Source organism: Episyrphus balteatus, chromosome 2, assembly GCF_945859705.1.
Source record: "Episyrphus balteatus chromosome 2, idEpiBalt1.1, whole genome shotgun sequence".
NCBI lineage: Eukaryota > Metazoa > Arthropoda > Insecta > Diptera > Syrphidae > Episyrphus > Episyrphus balteatus.
The window spans coordinates 56,719,843-56,736,785 of NC_079135.1; the positions used below are offsets into that span (position 1 = coordinate 56,719,843).

General features: G+C 33.0%; 1 protein-coding gene across 2 annotated transcripts in view; it reads right to left on the bottom strand.

The window, feature by feature from the left end:
• The window catches only part of LOC129908332 (ras GTPase-activating protein raskol-like), a 116,669-nt gene extending 114,003 nt beyond the window's left edge, over positions 1 to 2,666 (bottom strand). The window contains exon 1 of one of the 2 annotated variants that reach the window (XM_055984751.1): positions 1,489 to 2,663. In XM_055984751.1, the coding sequence (XP_055840726.1) occupies positions 1,489 to 1,564 (76 nt within the window). In that variant the 5' untranslated portion in view covers positions 1,565 to 2,663. Of the gene's footprint in view, positions 1 to 1,488 lie in introns of both variants that reach the window. The other variant, XM_055984750.1, reaches the window with a different exon arrangement.
• Between the last annotated feature and the right edge of the window lie 14,277 nt (positions 2,667 to 16,943).

Genomic DNA, 16,943 nt, shown 5'->3' on the forward strand with positions numbered 1-16,943 from the left:
AGTAAAAAATAATTATTTTCAACTCTACAAAATACCGTAATCAATTCTCTCCCCAATACCTAGGTATATTTTTATACTTTTTACTTGCTCTACAGGGAGTTCGAAAAAGTGGGTCTCGCAATTTCGTCCGTGCGTCTGTACGTCTGGGCGTCTGTGCGGTTGTGTGTCCATCTGTACACATTTTCACAGCCTAAACGGGTGGATAGATTTTCTTTAAATTTGGTACAGCTGATTTTTATGGAATTCTAAAAGTTGGTTTTTTTTTGTTTTTTATATCTTGCTTAAAAAGTGTACCTCCCATACAAATTTTTCAATTTAAACCAAATATCCCGAAAACGGCTCTAACGATTTTGATTAAACTTTGCAGACGTAATATTCAAAGCGATTGCAATAAAACTGCATTTTAATTTTTTCCAAAAAAGTCAAATAAAAAATTCTTTTTTTTTTCATTTAACAAAATTTTGCCCTAAATGTTTACAAGTAAACTTACATAAAAGTGCTTTGAACTGCAAGAGCAAGTTCGTGCGACCACAGTCGTGCATTTTATTTTATCTAGATATTTGTAAATTAAAAATATAATTTTGTTATTAAGAAAACGTAATGGGGCATTATTCATAGTCGTATTTTGACCTCAGTTTATATTAGACTGGGGTTTATCCAATGTAATTTTAATAGGAAAAACTCCAGTCTTTCTTAGAAGAGACTTAGATAGTGGCCCGTATGCATACAAAATAGTAAATACTATAGCAATTGGAAATAAATAAGTAGGTATAAACTTGGTTTCATATGTACAAAATGTGGATAAAAAAGTTCATACCTACCTACTTTACAATTTTTCAAGTAAAAGCATTTAGATACTATTTTTTATGCATATCACCCAGTGTCTATGTATGTATATAATGGTGGTGCTAATTTTACTCTTTTGCGAAAATTGAGTGCGACGCCCGCTAGATTGGTTCCAAATCAGGAAAAAAATAATACCCTATGTTTTTCATATTTTTATCTCTAGCCTTTTCTGGCCCTATTTTGACAAGAAGTTACTAGAGCAGGGGCGATATTCTGTGTCCAGTGTTGGGTAAATGGCGGATCTCTGATCATTCAACTTATAAACTTCTTAATGAAATAAAGTCAAGAAAAGTTGGGAATAACAATTTGATAAAATTAGAGCATTTTTTTTTCCTGATTTGGAACCAATCTAGGGGGCGTGTCCAATTTTTTTTCCTAAAGTGTTCCTTAAGGTGGTCCTAACGAATATGGCTCAATAACATTAACCATTTATTTTTGACAGATACAAATGTAATCTAGCTTTTGATACCTACTAATTGATAAGATTTATCTTGAAGTACAATAATTGTAAATTCCAATTTAAAGAAATAAATGAAAAAAATATTCAGTAAGTTAATCATAGAAGATTTCGCCGAGTGCAGCATCCCATATACTAACATAAAATTCATAGATTTGTATACATATAGGCTTGCTGCTACTTACCACAAACATCCAACCAACCCTCAACCCGACTGGGGTAGCTTATAGCGCAAACTCGATTAAATGGTCTTCGTCCCATTTAGCCAGTATCCTTGTTTTGCTCCAACAACGAAGCTGGCGTCTAGCAAAAAAAAAATGCTGAAGGTGGGTAGGTATATATCCTGGCGAAGAACTCGGTGCAGCAGGAATAAATCTTTAATCCAATTTTTAACTACTTAAGGGGAATGATGATGCTATCCTTATCCTCTATGAATCCTTCGCTTCCTATTCGAATTAACTTTGCTGCGTCATTTTTTATTTTTCAAATAAGACATTATTTCTAAACCATTCATAGAATTAAATAAATCAAGAATTACGAATTCAACAAATCAAACACTTCACTTTATTTTACATTATATTATTAGAGACATTTCAATGCGTTTTCTCATTCGATTCATCAATTTTTCAACATATTTTTTCTTTCAACTTCATTAATATTACCTATAGGTACAATAAATCGTAAATTAGATTTTATTACTGACGTTTTAAGCGCACGGACAAGCTCTCTTCGATTTGTACCTATTTTTTTCCTTTTTTGCAGACAAATTATAATTAGTATTGAAGATGGGTTTTTTTCTTTGATTCTATTTATAAAAGACAATTAGAAAGATTTATGTAAAACCAATAGGAGTTGCTCCCGAAAGCATAAATCCGAAATCCCACGTTTACTTATCGTCGTCAAGTGCACATTTTATACAAAACGCTGGTAAAAATTGAAAGGCCACTTCATTGAAATATTTCTTTTCCGATTTTTTTCTTAAATCCAAACCAACTGATGGGTATACGCATACTTCACACCATTTGAATAACTGCTGCTATGGTATTTTCACTTGTTTTGTTTATAACAAAATATACATGCAGACACGAGATATATCCTGCAACCAAGGAGGAGACAGAGATAGAAATACACACGCAGGTATCCTTAATTTATCAAAACAATAACAAATATACACCTGACCTGACTGTTGGTTAAATATTGTATGAAAATAAAAAGAGATTCTTCTATATTTTTTTTTTTCAAGAACCATGCAAACAATCCGACATTGACAAACACTCGCCGTAGCTTCGTTGAAACTAAATACTGTCTGAAATTGAAATAACATAAAACATAAATGTTTGCTAGCAACATTCGCCGCTCTACAACTCGAACTAAGTTGATAGGTTGCGTTGCTTTGCGTGTTTCATGTTGTGTGGAACAATGCTTCCACTTTTCCAGATCTACTATACTGCGCGCTCATTCCCAAACTCTTTTTTTAAGAATTTTGATTTATTTGTTTATTGTTTTGTTTATTTTTTTTAAAGCTTGAAGAAAAATGTTCGTTTGTTATATTTTATACTTTAAAAAAGGAAGTAGTAAGCAGAGTAGTGCGACCATAGCCGTAGCTAGGATTTCATTTCGGGGAGGGATTTTTTTTGGTCTGAGCTACCACCCCCCCCGGTGGTAGCTCAGACCAAAAAAAATTTTTTTAAGAATCACAATACTTTTATGTTTTTGAATAGAAAATATTATTAAATAGCACAAGAAAAGTAAAAGAACATTTTTTTGCCACTGTTTATCTACCTATTTTTTGATAGCTTTTCATTGGCATGAGTTGGTACGCTTGAAAAAAATTGTTTTTTTTTCATTTTTATCTGGCAATATTTTCAACCATGCATTATCGTTGTACTAAATCGCTCTATGTCGTGACTACCCTTCAAGCAAACAAGTCCGACCTCGGTCCGAATCCGCTCCGCCTCAGGCGGAGCTGAGTCCGACTTCGGCTCAGAAACGGGTCCGAAGGCGGCTCAAATTAGTATGGAAATTATAATCACCGCGGAGCCGATTTTATATGTGTTGGTTTTTTCACCACGATTTCTCCTTCGACTTTGTGTTCATACACAAAAAGTTGCAAGTGTGTGAGTGCAACCCCGTTTTTCTCGGTCGGAGGTCGGAGTGTCTTTTCTGAACTCCGTTTTCTTGCTTGAAGGGTAGGGCTGTAAAAGTAACGGCCAAATGAGTACCCGCATGCATACGTTACTTTTGATACTAGTACCCGCATCAATAATATCGTAACTCGTTACTTTCGTATGCTTCTTATTTTTCGTATATTTCGTATGTTTCGTGTGTTTCTTATGTTTCGTTACTTTCGCATGCTTCGTACATTTCGTATAGGTATTTCATGTATTTGATACGTTTTTAATGTTTGGAATTTTAAGTATGGGTGTTTTCATAAACGTCGGAAATCTGCGTTAGTCCAATCGTCTTTCTGCTTTGCTGCATTAATGAACACCAATTCTGTAGAATGTTTGCAGGCCTGCGTTGGTACAATTTTAAGCAGTCACTGAGTGTTCATAAACGTCAGAAAAAAAAATATAAAAATTACCACAGAATGAGTTTTGTTTTATAAGCAAAAAAATATTTACTTTTCAGTTCCCGAAAATATTGTTTTTAATAACACGAAAAATTTGTAAACCGTATTACATTAGGGTGGCTAAAAAAAATACATACTTCCTTCTAAAAAAAATAATAAAACACCGAGTGGTTCACATTTGAAACAAATTATCTATGGAAAAAGTATTTTTAATTAGGGTGTTCAAGAAAGTTTTTTTTCGCGTTTAAAAAAAAAAAATGATTTTTAGTGCACAGAAAGTTTGTTAAGTGCGTTTTTTGCTATATTAATATTAAATTCATGTCAAATTAATTAGGTAAATTGAATTTGGTTGAATTCCAAGCGTAAATATAAAATACCTATACCATTTTTCTGAGCCCCCTAATTCGAAAATACCTACCCCAATTTTACATTACATTTCATAAACCATGTTTTACAAACTTTCTCTGAAGTGAAATATAATTTTTTTTTAATTAATTAAAAAAAAAATTGAACCACCCTAATGGAAAAATTTTTTTTTCTTCGATAATTTGGTCAAAACAATATGCATGTTAATTTTTTTGGAATTCTTCAAGCAGCTGTAGAAGATAATATTTTTTAGAGCCACCCTAATACGAAAAAAATCAATATAAAATTATTATCTCAAGAAGCACGATTTAGAAATTTTCTGTGTCATTAAAATTTAAATTTTTCGAAAAATGAAAAAAAAGAAACATTTTTTGCACCACCCTAATTAATATATTTGCTTTTCATTTTTTTTTACAATATTAACATTTATTAACAACAAAAAAATCGAATCAAGAGTCAAATAAGTTTCTTCGTGAGTTCTGCAGCAGTAAAATTTTGGCTGCGCAATCTGCCCGATGTTGACGACATAATGACGTTTATGAACAGCAGAACTGCAGTTGGACTAAGTTAGTCCGATCGCAGATCTGACTTTATGAACACGACTAACGCAGGCCTAAGTTAAGCAGACGTTTATGAAAACACCCTATGTTTCGTACGTTTTTATAAGGGTGAACAAATTTTTTCTTTTGAAAAAAACCAAAAACAATTTGTATAATCTAAGCTGCATTTTAAAGCCAAAAACATTAATTTAAGTTGCGACGTTCTCATGTTATAAGAATTTGAAGGTAGCTATACTGATTTTTTTTAATCAAACGTGGAAATTTTTTTTCTAATTTTTCGACAAAACTTTGGTAATTTTTTGCTTATATTCGTTCAGTAATCTTATCACAATTCTTAAGAGACCTTTATTTCAAAAGTACATCGCACAGATCTCGGAATATTAAAACTTCAATACAACCATGTCGAACAATTTTTCATTTTTTTTCTATTGAGAGTGATTTTCAAACCTCGTTTTCTCTGCTCTGAAAATTTTGCACTGAAAATAAACAAATTTTTTAAAGAACCAAAAAACTTTTGTACATTCTTTAGCTACATTTCAAGACCATTAACAAAAAGGTCATAAACACATTGATTGCGTCATGGGTATATTTCGGCCACATAGAGAAAATACTTAAACGTCTCTTTTGATTTTTCTGTATAAATTTATTATCGATAACACAACTACACCTTGGCACCACTGAGACGAAAGTAAACTCCAGATAATTATCTGGAGTTAGCATTCCGACTAGGGTAACGATATCGATACAAGATTCTAAATGCGACTAATTAGTGTATCACTTCGTTTCGTATCTCATGTATCGGATGATTTAGTATTGAAATTGGAATGGGGTCGTTACTCGTATGTTTCGTATCTCGTATGTTTCGTTACTTCAGTACCCAGTAACGAAACATGAGAGTAAGGATACTTTTTAGAAGGTAACGTTTCGTTACTCGTTACTGAAGCAAATACCCCTGGTATTTCTGGTTTAAACTGACAAATCAGATAGGTATATGCTTCCGAATAAAATTCAAAGTTCTTGAATTCAAACAAATTTCTCCTCAATCAATGGGTGCGTTCACGTACCGATCTTGGGGTATCTGGATACCTTTGTTTTGTTGTAATCCCATATAAAATCTCAGCTGATCGGAAACATTTGTTGACAAGCAAAAAAATCCAAAGGTATCCTAAAAATTTCTAGATACTCGTGTATCTTATGGGAGATTTGAAGAACAAGGGCCCTATTTTGTAAAACGATTATCGTTGAAACTACTTCGTTCTTGTTCAAAAGCGATTAGGTACTACGATAATCGTTTGAAATTTAAAGTTTTATGTTTTATTTGGGCTTTGATGATCTTTATTTTTGGATGCAATTAATGAAACACTAATTCATCTTTTTGTTACCCTACGTTTCGCCGGTTTCTTTCCAGCTTCCTCAGGGGATTTTTATTTGACTTATATGTATAACCAAAAATACAATTACAAATTAGATTACTTATAAGGAGCATATTTAAATTTTTCTATAACAACTTACTTAGACCGAGAGCCGGCAGCATATTTTGGCAGTTTTGATATAACCGAAATTCGAGTGTGCACATATCTAGATATGCACCACAGTATATCAACGGAACAAGTCTGGCACTGATCTTTTTCAGCTTTGCCTTGCCAGACGCATCCAAAGTGCAGCAAAAAATCAATTTTTGGCGTTTTGGTATAACCGAATAAATGATACACCAAAAAATCATAAAAAATCCCCTGATTTCGAATCTGTGGGTACCGCAAGTTTCTTTTTCAGCTTTCCCCCCGCCAGACCGCTTTAAAGCATTTTTAAGTGCATTTTTCTAATAAAAAACCTAATTACTTATTTTCTGTTAGGTATAACCGTCTGATAGTAAAAAATTAATATTCTATGTCTATTCCAGGTCTAGAAAATATAATTTTTAGCCAGCTATTTTTCAGCCTTCCCTCTGCCAGACGCATCCAAAATGCAGTCAAAAATCAACTTTTGGCGTTTTCCTAGGTATTAACTGAATAAATGATACACCAAAAAATCATAAAAAATCCCCTGATTTCAAAAATGTGGGTACCAGAAGTTTTGTTTCAGCTTTCGGCCCGCCAGACCGCTTTGAAGCATTTTGAAATGCATTTTTCTAATAAAAAACTTAGTAGCTTATTTTCTTTTGGGTACAACCGTATGATGGTAACAAATTAAAATTCTATGTCTATTCCTGGTTTAGAAAATATAAGTTTAAGCCAGATATTTTTCAGCCTTCCCTCTGCCAGACGCCCTTAAAAGTTTCCCAAACAGGTTTTTCCATAGAAAAAACACCTAGTTTCTGTTTTTTTCTTATAAAATTGAAATAATATTTTTTTGTTTAGAGTAACCATATGATGGCCAAATATTAACTTTCTCTGCCTTTTCCTGATTTAGAAAATGTAAGTTAAAGCCAGTTTTGTTTCAGCCTACCCTTTGCCAGACCCCCTAAAAGGTATCTCAATAGTACGGGAAAGTTAGATTTTGCTATATGGGGCATGGGGGTCTGGGAAAAAATCCGAAATGCATTTTGACTTCAGGGCTCGAAAGGCATAAAGACACGAGTCGTAAACCAAATTTTGTTCAATCGCACTATACTCTGTCCGATAAAAATTGGCAGTACAGGGAAGATAGGGCATTTGCATCTCACTCTGCTTCACGCCTTCTGGATATGTCTATCACATAAAAAAGCTCACACAGCGATGCCGTATTATCCGAAAAAAATGTTTCGAAAATAATAGAAAAAGGAGTAGTATATGAAGGAAGTTTACCAATGGTAACTCTTATGTATTGTAAATACTTTTAATAAAAAAGTTTTATCATTGAGTTTCATTCTGCCACAGACATAAACAAAAAATACCAAGACTGGAAACTCGGCGGTCAACTGACGTTTGCCTACAAGCTGCGAGGTGTGGTGAATGTCGTGAACCTATCGTTGTGTTCGTGTCCGATGTGTGGTGAATGTCGTGAATCTATAAATGTGTGCGTGTTAACGTCATTTACCAACGTGGTGGCTTTCACATATATTCACAGACAACGCTGTACACAAAAGGGTTTTGGGGGGAAAGACGTACGAAAGTTTCCAGTCTTGGTATTTTTTGTTTATGGCCACAGATCGTGTGGCAGATCGGTCATAGGAGGGTGTACTTCGCTTAGTAAAGAAATTACAACAACAATGCCATGGCGCGTCTGTGGTTTTCTTGTGTGTTTCAGGGGCATATTTTTCGTGAATTGCTTTTTGGCAGTCGTTAGGTCCCACTGATTTTGAAAAAGCTCTCCCATAAGGCCTGTACTGCCAATTTTTATCGGACAGAGTATAAGAGTCATTTGGCCGCCATTTTTTTTTTAATACAAATTTTAGTTTTTCACATAACTCGCGTATTTTTGAACCTACAAAAAAAAAAAACAATGTATGACAAACTTGAAATAATTTAATTTTCTACAATATATGTTAAATAACATTTTTCGATTATCCCTTTGGTTTAAAAGTTAGGGTGTTTTTTTTTTAAACTCGTCAAAAAGTGATTTTCTTATTTTTGTCATATCTCTTTTACTTGAGCGTTTTTTTAAAAATTTGTTCTATGTAAAAGTTGTAGATCTTTTAATTACCTTCATTTGTTACAATATTGGTTTTTCGATTTGACAGACCGTTTTCGATCTGTAGGCAAAAAACTTCAAAAAATTGCAATTCTTTGTATAGGGACAAACAAAATGATTCTTGGTGCGGTTGTACAAAATGTGGTTTTAGACTCTTTCGATCTTTGGGTTTATGCTCTTTTAATCCCTGAAGACAAAATGCATTTCGGATTTTTTCCCAGACCCCCATGCCCCATATAGCAAAATCTAACTTTCCCGTACTATTGAGATACCTTTTAGGGCGTCTGGCAGAGGGTAGGCTGAAACAAAACTGGCTTAAACTTACATTTTCTAAATTAGGAAAAGGCAGAGAAAGTTAATATTTGGCCATCATATGGTTACTCTAAACAAAAAATATTATTTCAATTTTATAAGAAAAAAACAGAAACTAGGTGTTTTTTCTATGGAAAAACCTGTTTGGGAAACTTTTAAGGGCGTCTGGCAGAGGGAAGGCTGAAAAATATCTGGCTTAAACTTATATTTTCTAAACCAGGAATAGACATAGAATTTTAATTTGTTACCATCATACGGTTGTACCCAAAAGAAAATAAGCTACTAAGTTTTTTATTAGAAAAATGCATTTCAAAATGCTTCAAAGCGGTCTGGCGGGCCGAAAGCTGAAACAAAACTTCTGGTACCCACATTTTTGAAATCAGGGGATTTTTTATGATTTTTTGGTGTATCATTTATTCAGTTAATACCTAGGAAAACGCCAAAAGTTGATTTTTGACTGCATTTTGGATGCGTCTGGCAGAGGGAAGGCTGAAAAATAGCTGGCTAAAAATTATATTTTCTAGACCTGGAATAGACATAGAATATTAATTTTTTACCATCATACGGTTATACCTAACAGAAAATAAGTAATTAGGTTTTTTATTAGAAAAATGCACTTAAAAATGCTTTAAAGCGGTCTGGCGGGGGGAAAGCTGAAAAAGAAACTTGCGGTACCCACAGATTCGAAATCAGGGGATTTTTTATGATTTTTTGGTGTATCATTTATTCGGTTATACCAAAACGCCAAAAATTTATTTTTTGCTGCACTTTGGATGCGTCTTGCAAGGGAAAGCTGAAAAAGATCACTGCCAGACTTGTTCCGTTGATATACTGTGGTGCATATCTAGATATGTGCACACTCGAATTTCGGTTATATCAAAACTGCCAAAATATGCTGCCGGCTCTTAGACTATTAGTGGTGAAAATTAAATTTTAGTACATTTTTATTGTTTTTTGTCGAATTTAAAATTTTTAAATAATGAATTTAATAAATTAACATGAGAAACTAAACAAAACACTACAACAAAAACTTAGAGCAATTTCTTATCACAGACTTTAATTTATGGCAACACTATATACGCAGCTGATATTATCGATGTCTTCTTGGTGGTTCATCGTTTGGTACATTTTCTGCTGGATGCGCAGACTTTCCAATGGGTGCGTTCACGTACCGATCCAAGGGTATCTGGATACCTTTGTGTTGTTGTAATCCCATATAAAATCTCAGCTGATCGTAAACATGTGTTGACAAGCAAAAAAATCCAAAGGTATCCTAAAAATTTCTGGATTCTCGTGTATCTTATGGGAGATTTGAAGAACAGCTGATTCGTGTTCACAAACGTATCGGATACTTAGGTATCTTGGATAGGGTATCTGTGCGTACGTGAACGCACCCAATGTGTAGCGGGTGGAGATGCGGTTTTCCTTGTCAAGTATTTTGATGTTATCAAAATCAGCCATATGTGTGTTGTCAATCATGTGTTGTGAGAGTGCTGTGGATGGTCTCTTTTTTCTGATGCCAGCTTCATGTTCTGATATTCTTACAGCTAATTTTCTTTTTGTTGTTCCTATGTATACCATATTACATGTGTTATTGTTGTTACCTTTGCAGGGAATTTGGTAAACAACATTGTGTTGCTCTGTTTTTTCTATTTTTGGTTTTGTGTTAGTGAATATTCTGTTGAGTGTATAGTTAGCTTTGTGTGCGAAAATTGCCTTTTCTCTGGGCCTTACCAAACGTATCGGATACTTAGGTATCTTGGATAGGGTATCTGTGCGTACGTGAACGCACCCAATGTGTAGCGGGTGGAGATGCGGTTTTCCTTGTCAAGTATTTTGATGTTATCAAAATCAGCCATATCGTCCCGTTTCTGCGTGAACCACGTATCTACAAAGCAAATTTTGTTCAGTTCTTAAAAGAAATATACATTTTTCTTGAAATCAAAAATATGAATTGAACAAAAGGAAATCAAATTATGTTTAAGACATATTGATTGAGTTGTTTCTAAACTAAAACCCTTGTATCTATTCTTTCTGTAAGTTTTAGAGCAATGTTTAAGAGAAAAAACAAATCTTTGAAAAAATGTACTTACGAGGTTCAAGCAGAAACGGGACGATATGTGTGTTGTCAATCATGTGTTGTGAGAGTGCTGTGGATGGTCTCTTTTTTCTGATGCCAGCTTCATGTTCTGATATTCTTACAGCTAATTTTCTTTTTGTTGTTCCTATGTATACCATATTACATGTCGTCGGTGAAACCAGAAAAGTGTGTAACTCCAAATTTTCTGAAAATTAGATTTGAATGCCATCTGTTAGACAAACCTAATATCTACCGTTCCTTAAACTCAGAATCCCCTTAAAGTTATGAGTTTTTATTTTATTAGCAAATTAGAAAATGAAAACTCATACAAATGCCTTCAAAACGATTTTGTTTTTTTGCTCTCCTATAAAATTTGCTAAAATGGAGTTACACACTTTTCTGGTTTCACCGACGATGTGTTATTGTTGTTACCTTTGCAGGGAATTTGGTAAACAACATTGTGTTGCTCTGTTTTTTCTATTTTTGGTTTTGTGTTAGTGAATATTCTGTTGAGTGTATAGTTAGCTTTGTGTGCGAAAATTGCCTTTTCTCTGGGCCTTACCAATAATGAATCGCTAAACACACGTTTAAGTATGGTCGGGTTTAATTTTACCGTCGCGTTAAATTGGGTGTATACTAATAATCAAAATAAACACGCGTTTAACTAATTGTGCTTCTATTACCAAATCTATTACATTTGTTGTCAAAATGACATAATTGAAGTGACATTTTTTGCACGTAATGTAATAATGAACAAAAATATAACTACAAAATACCTACATACCTTCATATATTTTTATTTTGGTTGTAAAAGTTAAAAAATGGAGCCCAAGCAAGGAGGCCAAAAGTGCATAAAAAAATGTTCATCTATCGTGAAGTACGACGATAGACTGACTCAATACAATGGTATAGTTGTGGCTGTAGCTTGTAGTACTGCCAAAATTTTACTGAGGGAAACAACAACAAAAGTTGGCAGCAGCTGATCAAAAAGTTGAGAATTATTCAACTTGCGCTAAAAGCTACAGCCACAGCTACACCATTGTATTCAGGGGGTTAGTTTTCTTTTTCAGCCTTTTCTCAAAGTAATGAATATTATTAATAAAAAGGATAAATATTTATAAACAAATAAATTTTTCCATTTACTTATTTAATAAATTGCCGCCAATATTATTAATTTTTCTCAACAGCTTGTTGACTTGACAAATGTTTTTTTTTTGCTGACAAATGAAAGTACAAACCGTGCGTTTACATTTAACCGCGCGTTTATAGTTCAGTTTCTAGAGATGAGCTAAGTCGTGATTTTTCAATCACAGGTATACCTGTGACTGTGATTTTTAATTCACGGTGATTCTAACCTGTGATTTTTAACCGTGATTTAAATTTTTTTTTATGAAAATCCCAAAAAAAAAAAAAAAAACCTAGCATTTTTAACGTTTGTATTTTCGTACGATACTTACGTAGGAAGTACTATTGAAGCTCAAATACGAGTATATTTGAAACAATGGAGCTGATTTTACAAGGAAAACTGGTTTAAGCAAACAGATCCGCGATTTACCAAAGCCATTAGTGATTATACTGGGGAAAACATTATTTTGTCTAGGCGACTCTTGATTTTACGGAAGAAATTGCAAAAAATTGTTTTATCCAAAATCACAGGTTAAAAGTAATTTTCAATGCATCAGCGTGAATTCCGGCTAAAATAATTCACTTTTACACTGTTGCAAATAGTTGTTTTGGCCAAAATAAAAGTCATTTTCAATGTATTTTCGAACTCTGCTTAAAATAATTCACCTATACACTTGACCTGTTGCAAAAGTTGTTTTGGGAAAAATCACAGGTTTGAAATAATTTCAAAGCATTTGTGAAGTGAATTCCTGTCAAACCAATTCATGTTTACAAAAGAACTATTGCAAAAGTTGTTTTGGGAAAAATCACAGGTTAAAAATAATTCCAAAGCATTTCTGAAGTGAATTCACGTTTACACAAGAACAAGAACTGTTGAAAAGTTGTTTTAGTAAAAATCACAGGTTATAATTTCCAATGCACTTGTGTAAATTCCGATAAAAACAGTTCACGTTTGCACAAGAACTGTTGCAAAAGTTATTTTTTCCAATCAAAGGTCAAAAGTAATTTTCCCGCGGAATTCACGAAAATGCATTGAAAATGACTTTTGACCTGTGATTTTGGAAAATATAACTTTTTGCTACAGGTCAAGTGTAAACGTGAATTATTTTCCGCGGAATTCACGAAAACGCATTGAAAATGACTTTTGACCTGTGATTTTGGAAAATATAACTTTTTGCTACAGGTCAAGTGTAAACGTGAATTATTTTCCGCGGAATTCACGAAAACGCATTGAAAATGACTTTTGACCTGTGATTTTGGAACATATAACTTTTTGCTACAGGTCAAGTGTAAACGTGAATTATTTTCCGCGGAATTCACGAAAACGCATTGAAAATGACTTTTGACCTGTGATTTTGGAAAAAATAACTTTTTGCTACAGGTCAAGTGTAAACGTGAATTATTTTCCGCGGAATTCACGAAAACGCATTGAAAATGACTTTTGACCTGTGATTTTGGAACATATAACTTTTTGCTACAGGTCAAGTGTAAACGTGAATTATTTTCCGCGGAATTCACGAAAACGCATTGAAAATGACTTTTGACCTGTGATTTTGGAAAAAATAACTTTTTGCTACAGGTCAAGTGTAAACGTGAATTATTTTCCGCGGAATTCACGAAAACGCATTGAAAATGACTTTTGACCTGTGATTTTGGAACATATAACTTTTTGCTACAGGTCAAGTGTAAACGTGAATTATTTTCCGCGGAATTCACGAAAACGCATTGAAAATGACTTTTGACCTGTGATTTTGGAAAATATAACTTTTTGCTACTGGTCAAGTGTAAACGTGAATTATTTTCCGCGGAATTCACGAAAACGCATTGAAAATGACTTTTGACCTGTGACATTTACTTTTGACAAACATTTTTGACTCACTTCTAGTGTAAAGTGTAAACTTAAAACATAGAGATCTTTTTTATGATTGATCTATGAGAGCACGCCATATCCTAAACGAACTTGTCGAAAATGACATTCGATGTAAATGCTCTATTTGAGCGAAATGCGAACTGTAAAGTGAAAAGTAAATACCCAATTCACGGTTAAGGTAATCACAGGTTATTTGAGAACTGTTCACAGGTAGTGATTGTGATTTGTCAATCACAGGTTAAAAATCACAGGTCGTGATTTTTTGCTCATCTCTATCAGTTTCCCAACTATAAAATTAACGTGGCGTTAACCCTTAACCTGACTATTAAATTGGTTATTGGTATGGAGAAATATTTAACGCTCAGTTAAATATTTAACTGAGCTTTAAATTTGATTATTGGTAAGGCCCAACAACAATAACACATGTAATATGGTTAACATTGGAACAACAAAAAGAAAATTAGCTGTAAGAATATCAGAACATGAAGCTGACATCAGAAAAAAGAGACCATCCACAGCACTCTCACAACACATGATTGACAACACACATATGGCTGATTTTGATAACATCAAAATACTTGACAAGGAAAACCGCATCTCCACCCGCTACACATTGGAAAGTCTGCGCATCCAGCAGAAAATGAACCAAACGATGAACCACCAAGAAGACATCGATAATATCAGCTGCGTATATAGTGTTGCCATAAATTAAAGTCTGTGATAAGAAATTGTGATAATAGCTCTAAGTTTTTGTTGTAGTGTTTTGTTTAGTTTCTCATGTTAATTCATTAAATTCTTATTTAAAAATTTTAAATTCAACAAAAAACAATAAAAATGTACTAAAATTTAATTTTCACCACTAAAAGTAAGTTCTTATAGAAAAATTTAAATATGCTCCTTATAAGTAATCTAATTTGTAATTGTATTTTTGGTTATATTAGTCGAATAAAAATCCCCTGAGGAAGCTGGAAAGAAACCGGCGAAACGTAGGGTAACAAAAAGATGAATTAGTGTTTCATTAATTGCATCCAAAAATAAAGATCATCAAAGCCCAAATAAAACACAAAACTTTAAATTTCAATCATATGATCAAAAATTCACATATAAGATAATCGTTTGATTTCAACGATACTCGTTAATGCTTACGACTGTCATTTACCTATCGTTTGACCTTCGTTCTCGTTTGTCTTGCTTAGAAAAAAAAAATATACAAAACTTCGAAGCCAATTTTATTTCCACTGATTGCAATGAACATACAAAATATAAACATACTTAAATATTAAAACGAAGAAGAAAATTTCTTATTATTATTGAAGCAGCACAACACAAAAAAAAAAAGAAAAAATAAACAATTAATCTCAATCTTCATGGCCAATTGGCAGTGGCAGAGATAAAGTTCTCGGAAAGATGATTTCCTTCTTTAAACTCATAAAATAAATGGTCGAAGTCACAAATTATGTCCATAACTTCAATTTTATTATGTTTTTGAATAAGAAATATTAGTAAATAGCACAAGAAAAGTAAAAGAAAATAATTTTTTGCCACTGAAGTGAAGTGAAGTTGGTACGCTTCAAAAAAAAATTGTTTTTTTCATTTTTATCTGGCAATATTTTCAACTATGCATTATCGTAGTATTAAATCGCTCTATGTCGTGACTATCCATGCTATAAAAAGACAAGGTATGATCATTAGAGCCGCCATCTTACAAAATGGGGTAATAAGGTTTTGACGTTTGGCATTTGGCAAAGTCAAAAGCAACAACAATTTCCAAGACAAATTTGTTTACAACAACAATTTCAATGGGCTGGGCTGTCAAAACCTTAAGGTAGCCATAAGTTTTGACAGTTCTCGATACTGAGTTTTTTCTAATGATCATACCTTCTCTTTTTATACCATGGTGACTATCGTTGTCCTGAGGTGCGTTCTTTTTCTAACAATAGTTAACTATTGTTAACTATCGTTAACTTTTGTCGTTCCTAAACTACAAAATAGTTACGATTTGTAACTATTTGACAGATGAACATCGTTCCTAAATTCGTTTTAAGTGTCAAATAGTTACAAATCGTAACTATTTCCAACTCACCTCCATGATATGAGTTGAACATTGATGAGATTGTTGATGTGTCAAAGTGAATGTTTTGTTTACAAAACAAAATCAAAGATTTTTTTTCTTTTGGAAATAAAGCCTGGTACGCTGCTCGCGCTAAATTTTAGCCAAGATAAAATTCCCATACAAGTTATCGATAATTTGTATGGGACTCATTTTAGCTCGGCTAAAATTTTTCGATAATTTGTATGGGAGCTAAAATTTAGCGCGAGCAGCGTACCAGGCTTAAGCGGAAAAAATGAAAATAAAAAGAGAGTTTTGTAATTTTTTGATGAAAAATAATTTATTTTGAATAAAAAACAATTTTTTTATGATAATAATGGAAATAAAAGTATTCTCAAAAGAAATTTAGCTGGTGGTTTGACAGTCTAACAATCTCTAACAATAAATCGTTCCTAAATGATTTGTTAAAAATCCAACGATTTCTAACAATGGCACTTCAACAATAATTTTTGACATAACAACGACTATTGACTATTGTTAGAAAAAGAACGCACCTCTGGGGGCCTATTACATAATACGAAACGAACGGCAAAACAACGATAGCCACGACAAACGATAGTCGCGACAAAGAGCGACTACATAAAACGATAATGCATGGTTGAAAATATTGCCAGATAAAAATGAAAAAACAATTTTTTTTCAAGCGCACCCAACTTCACGACTATTAGTATCTGTCAAAAAATTGATAGAGAAACAACATCTTGAGTGGGAAAATATTTTTTTTTTACTTTTCTTGTGCAATTTAATAAAATTTTCTATTCAGAAACATTATAAAATTGGAGTTATGGACATATTTCTTGATTTCAACTATTTATTTTAAAAGTTTAAAGAAGAAAATCATCTCTCCGAGAACTTTATCTCTGCCATTGCCAATTGGCCATGAAGATTGAAATCGATTGTTTGTTTTATTGTTTTTTGAGATGTGGTGCTTTAATAAAATAAAAACAAATCGTTTTAATATTTGAGGATTTTAATATACTTTTATATTTAAAAGAACATACGCTCAGTGTTGCCAATAGTGCAGATTTATCTGCAT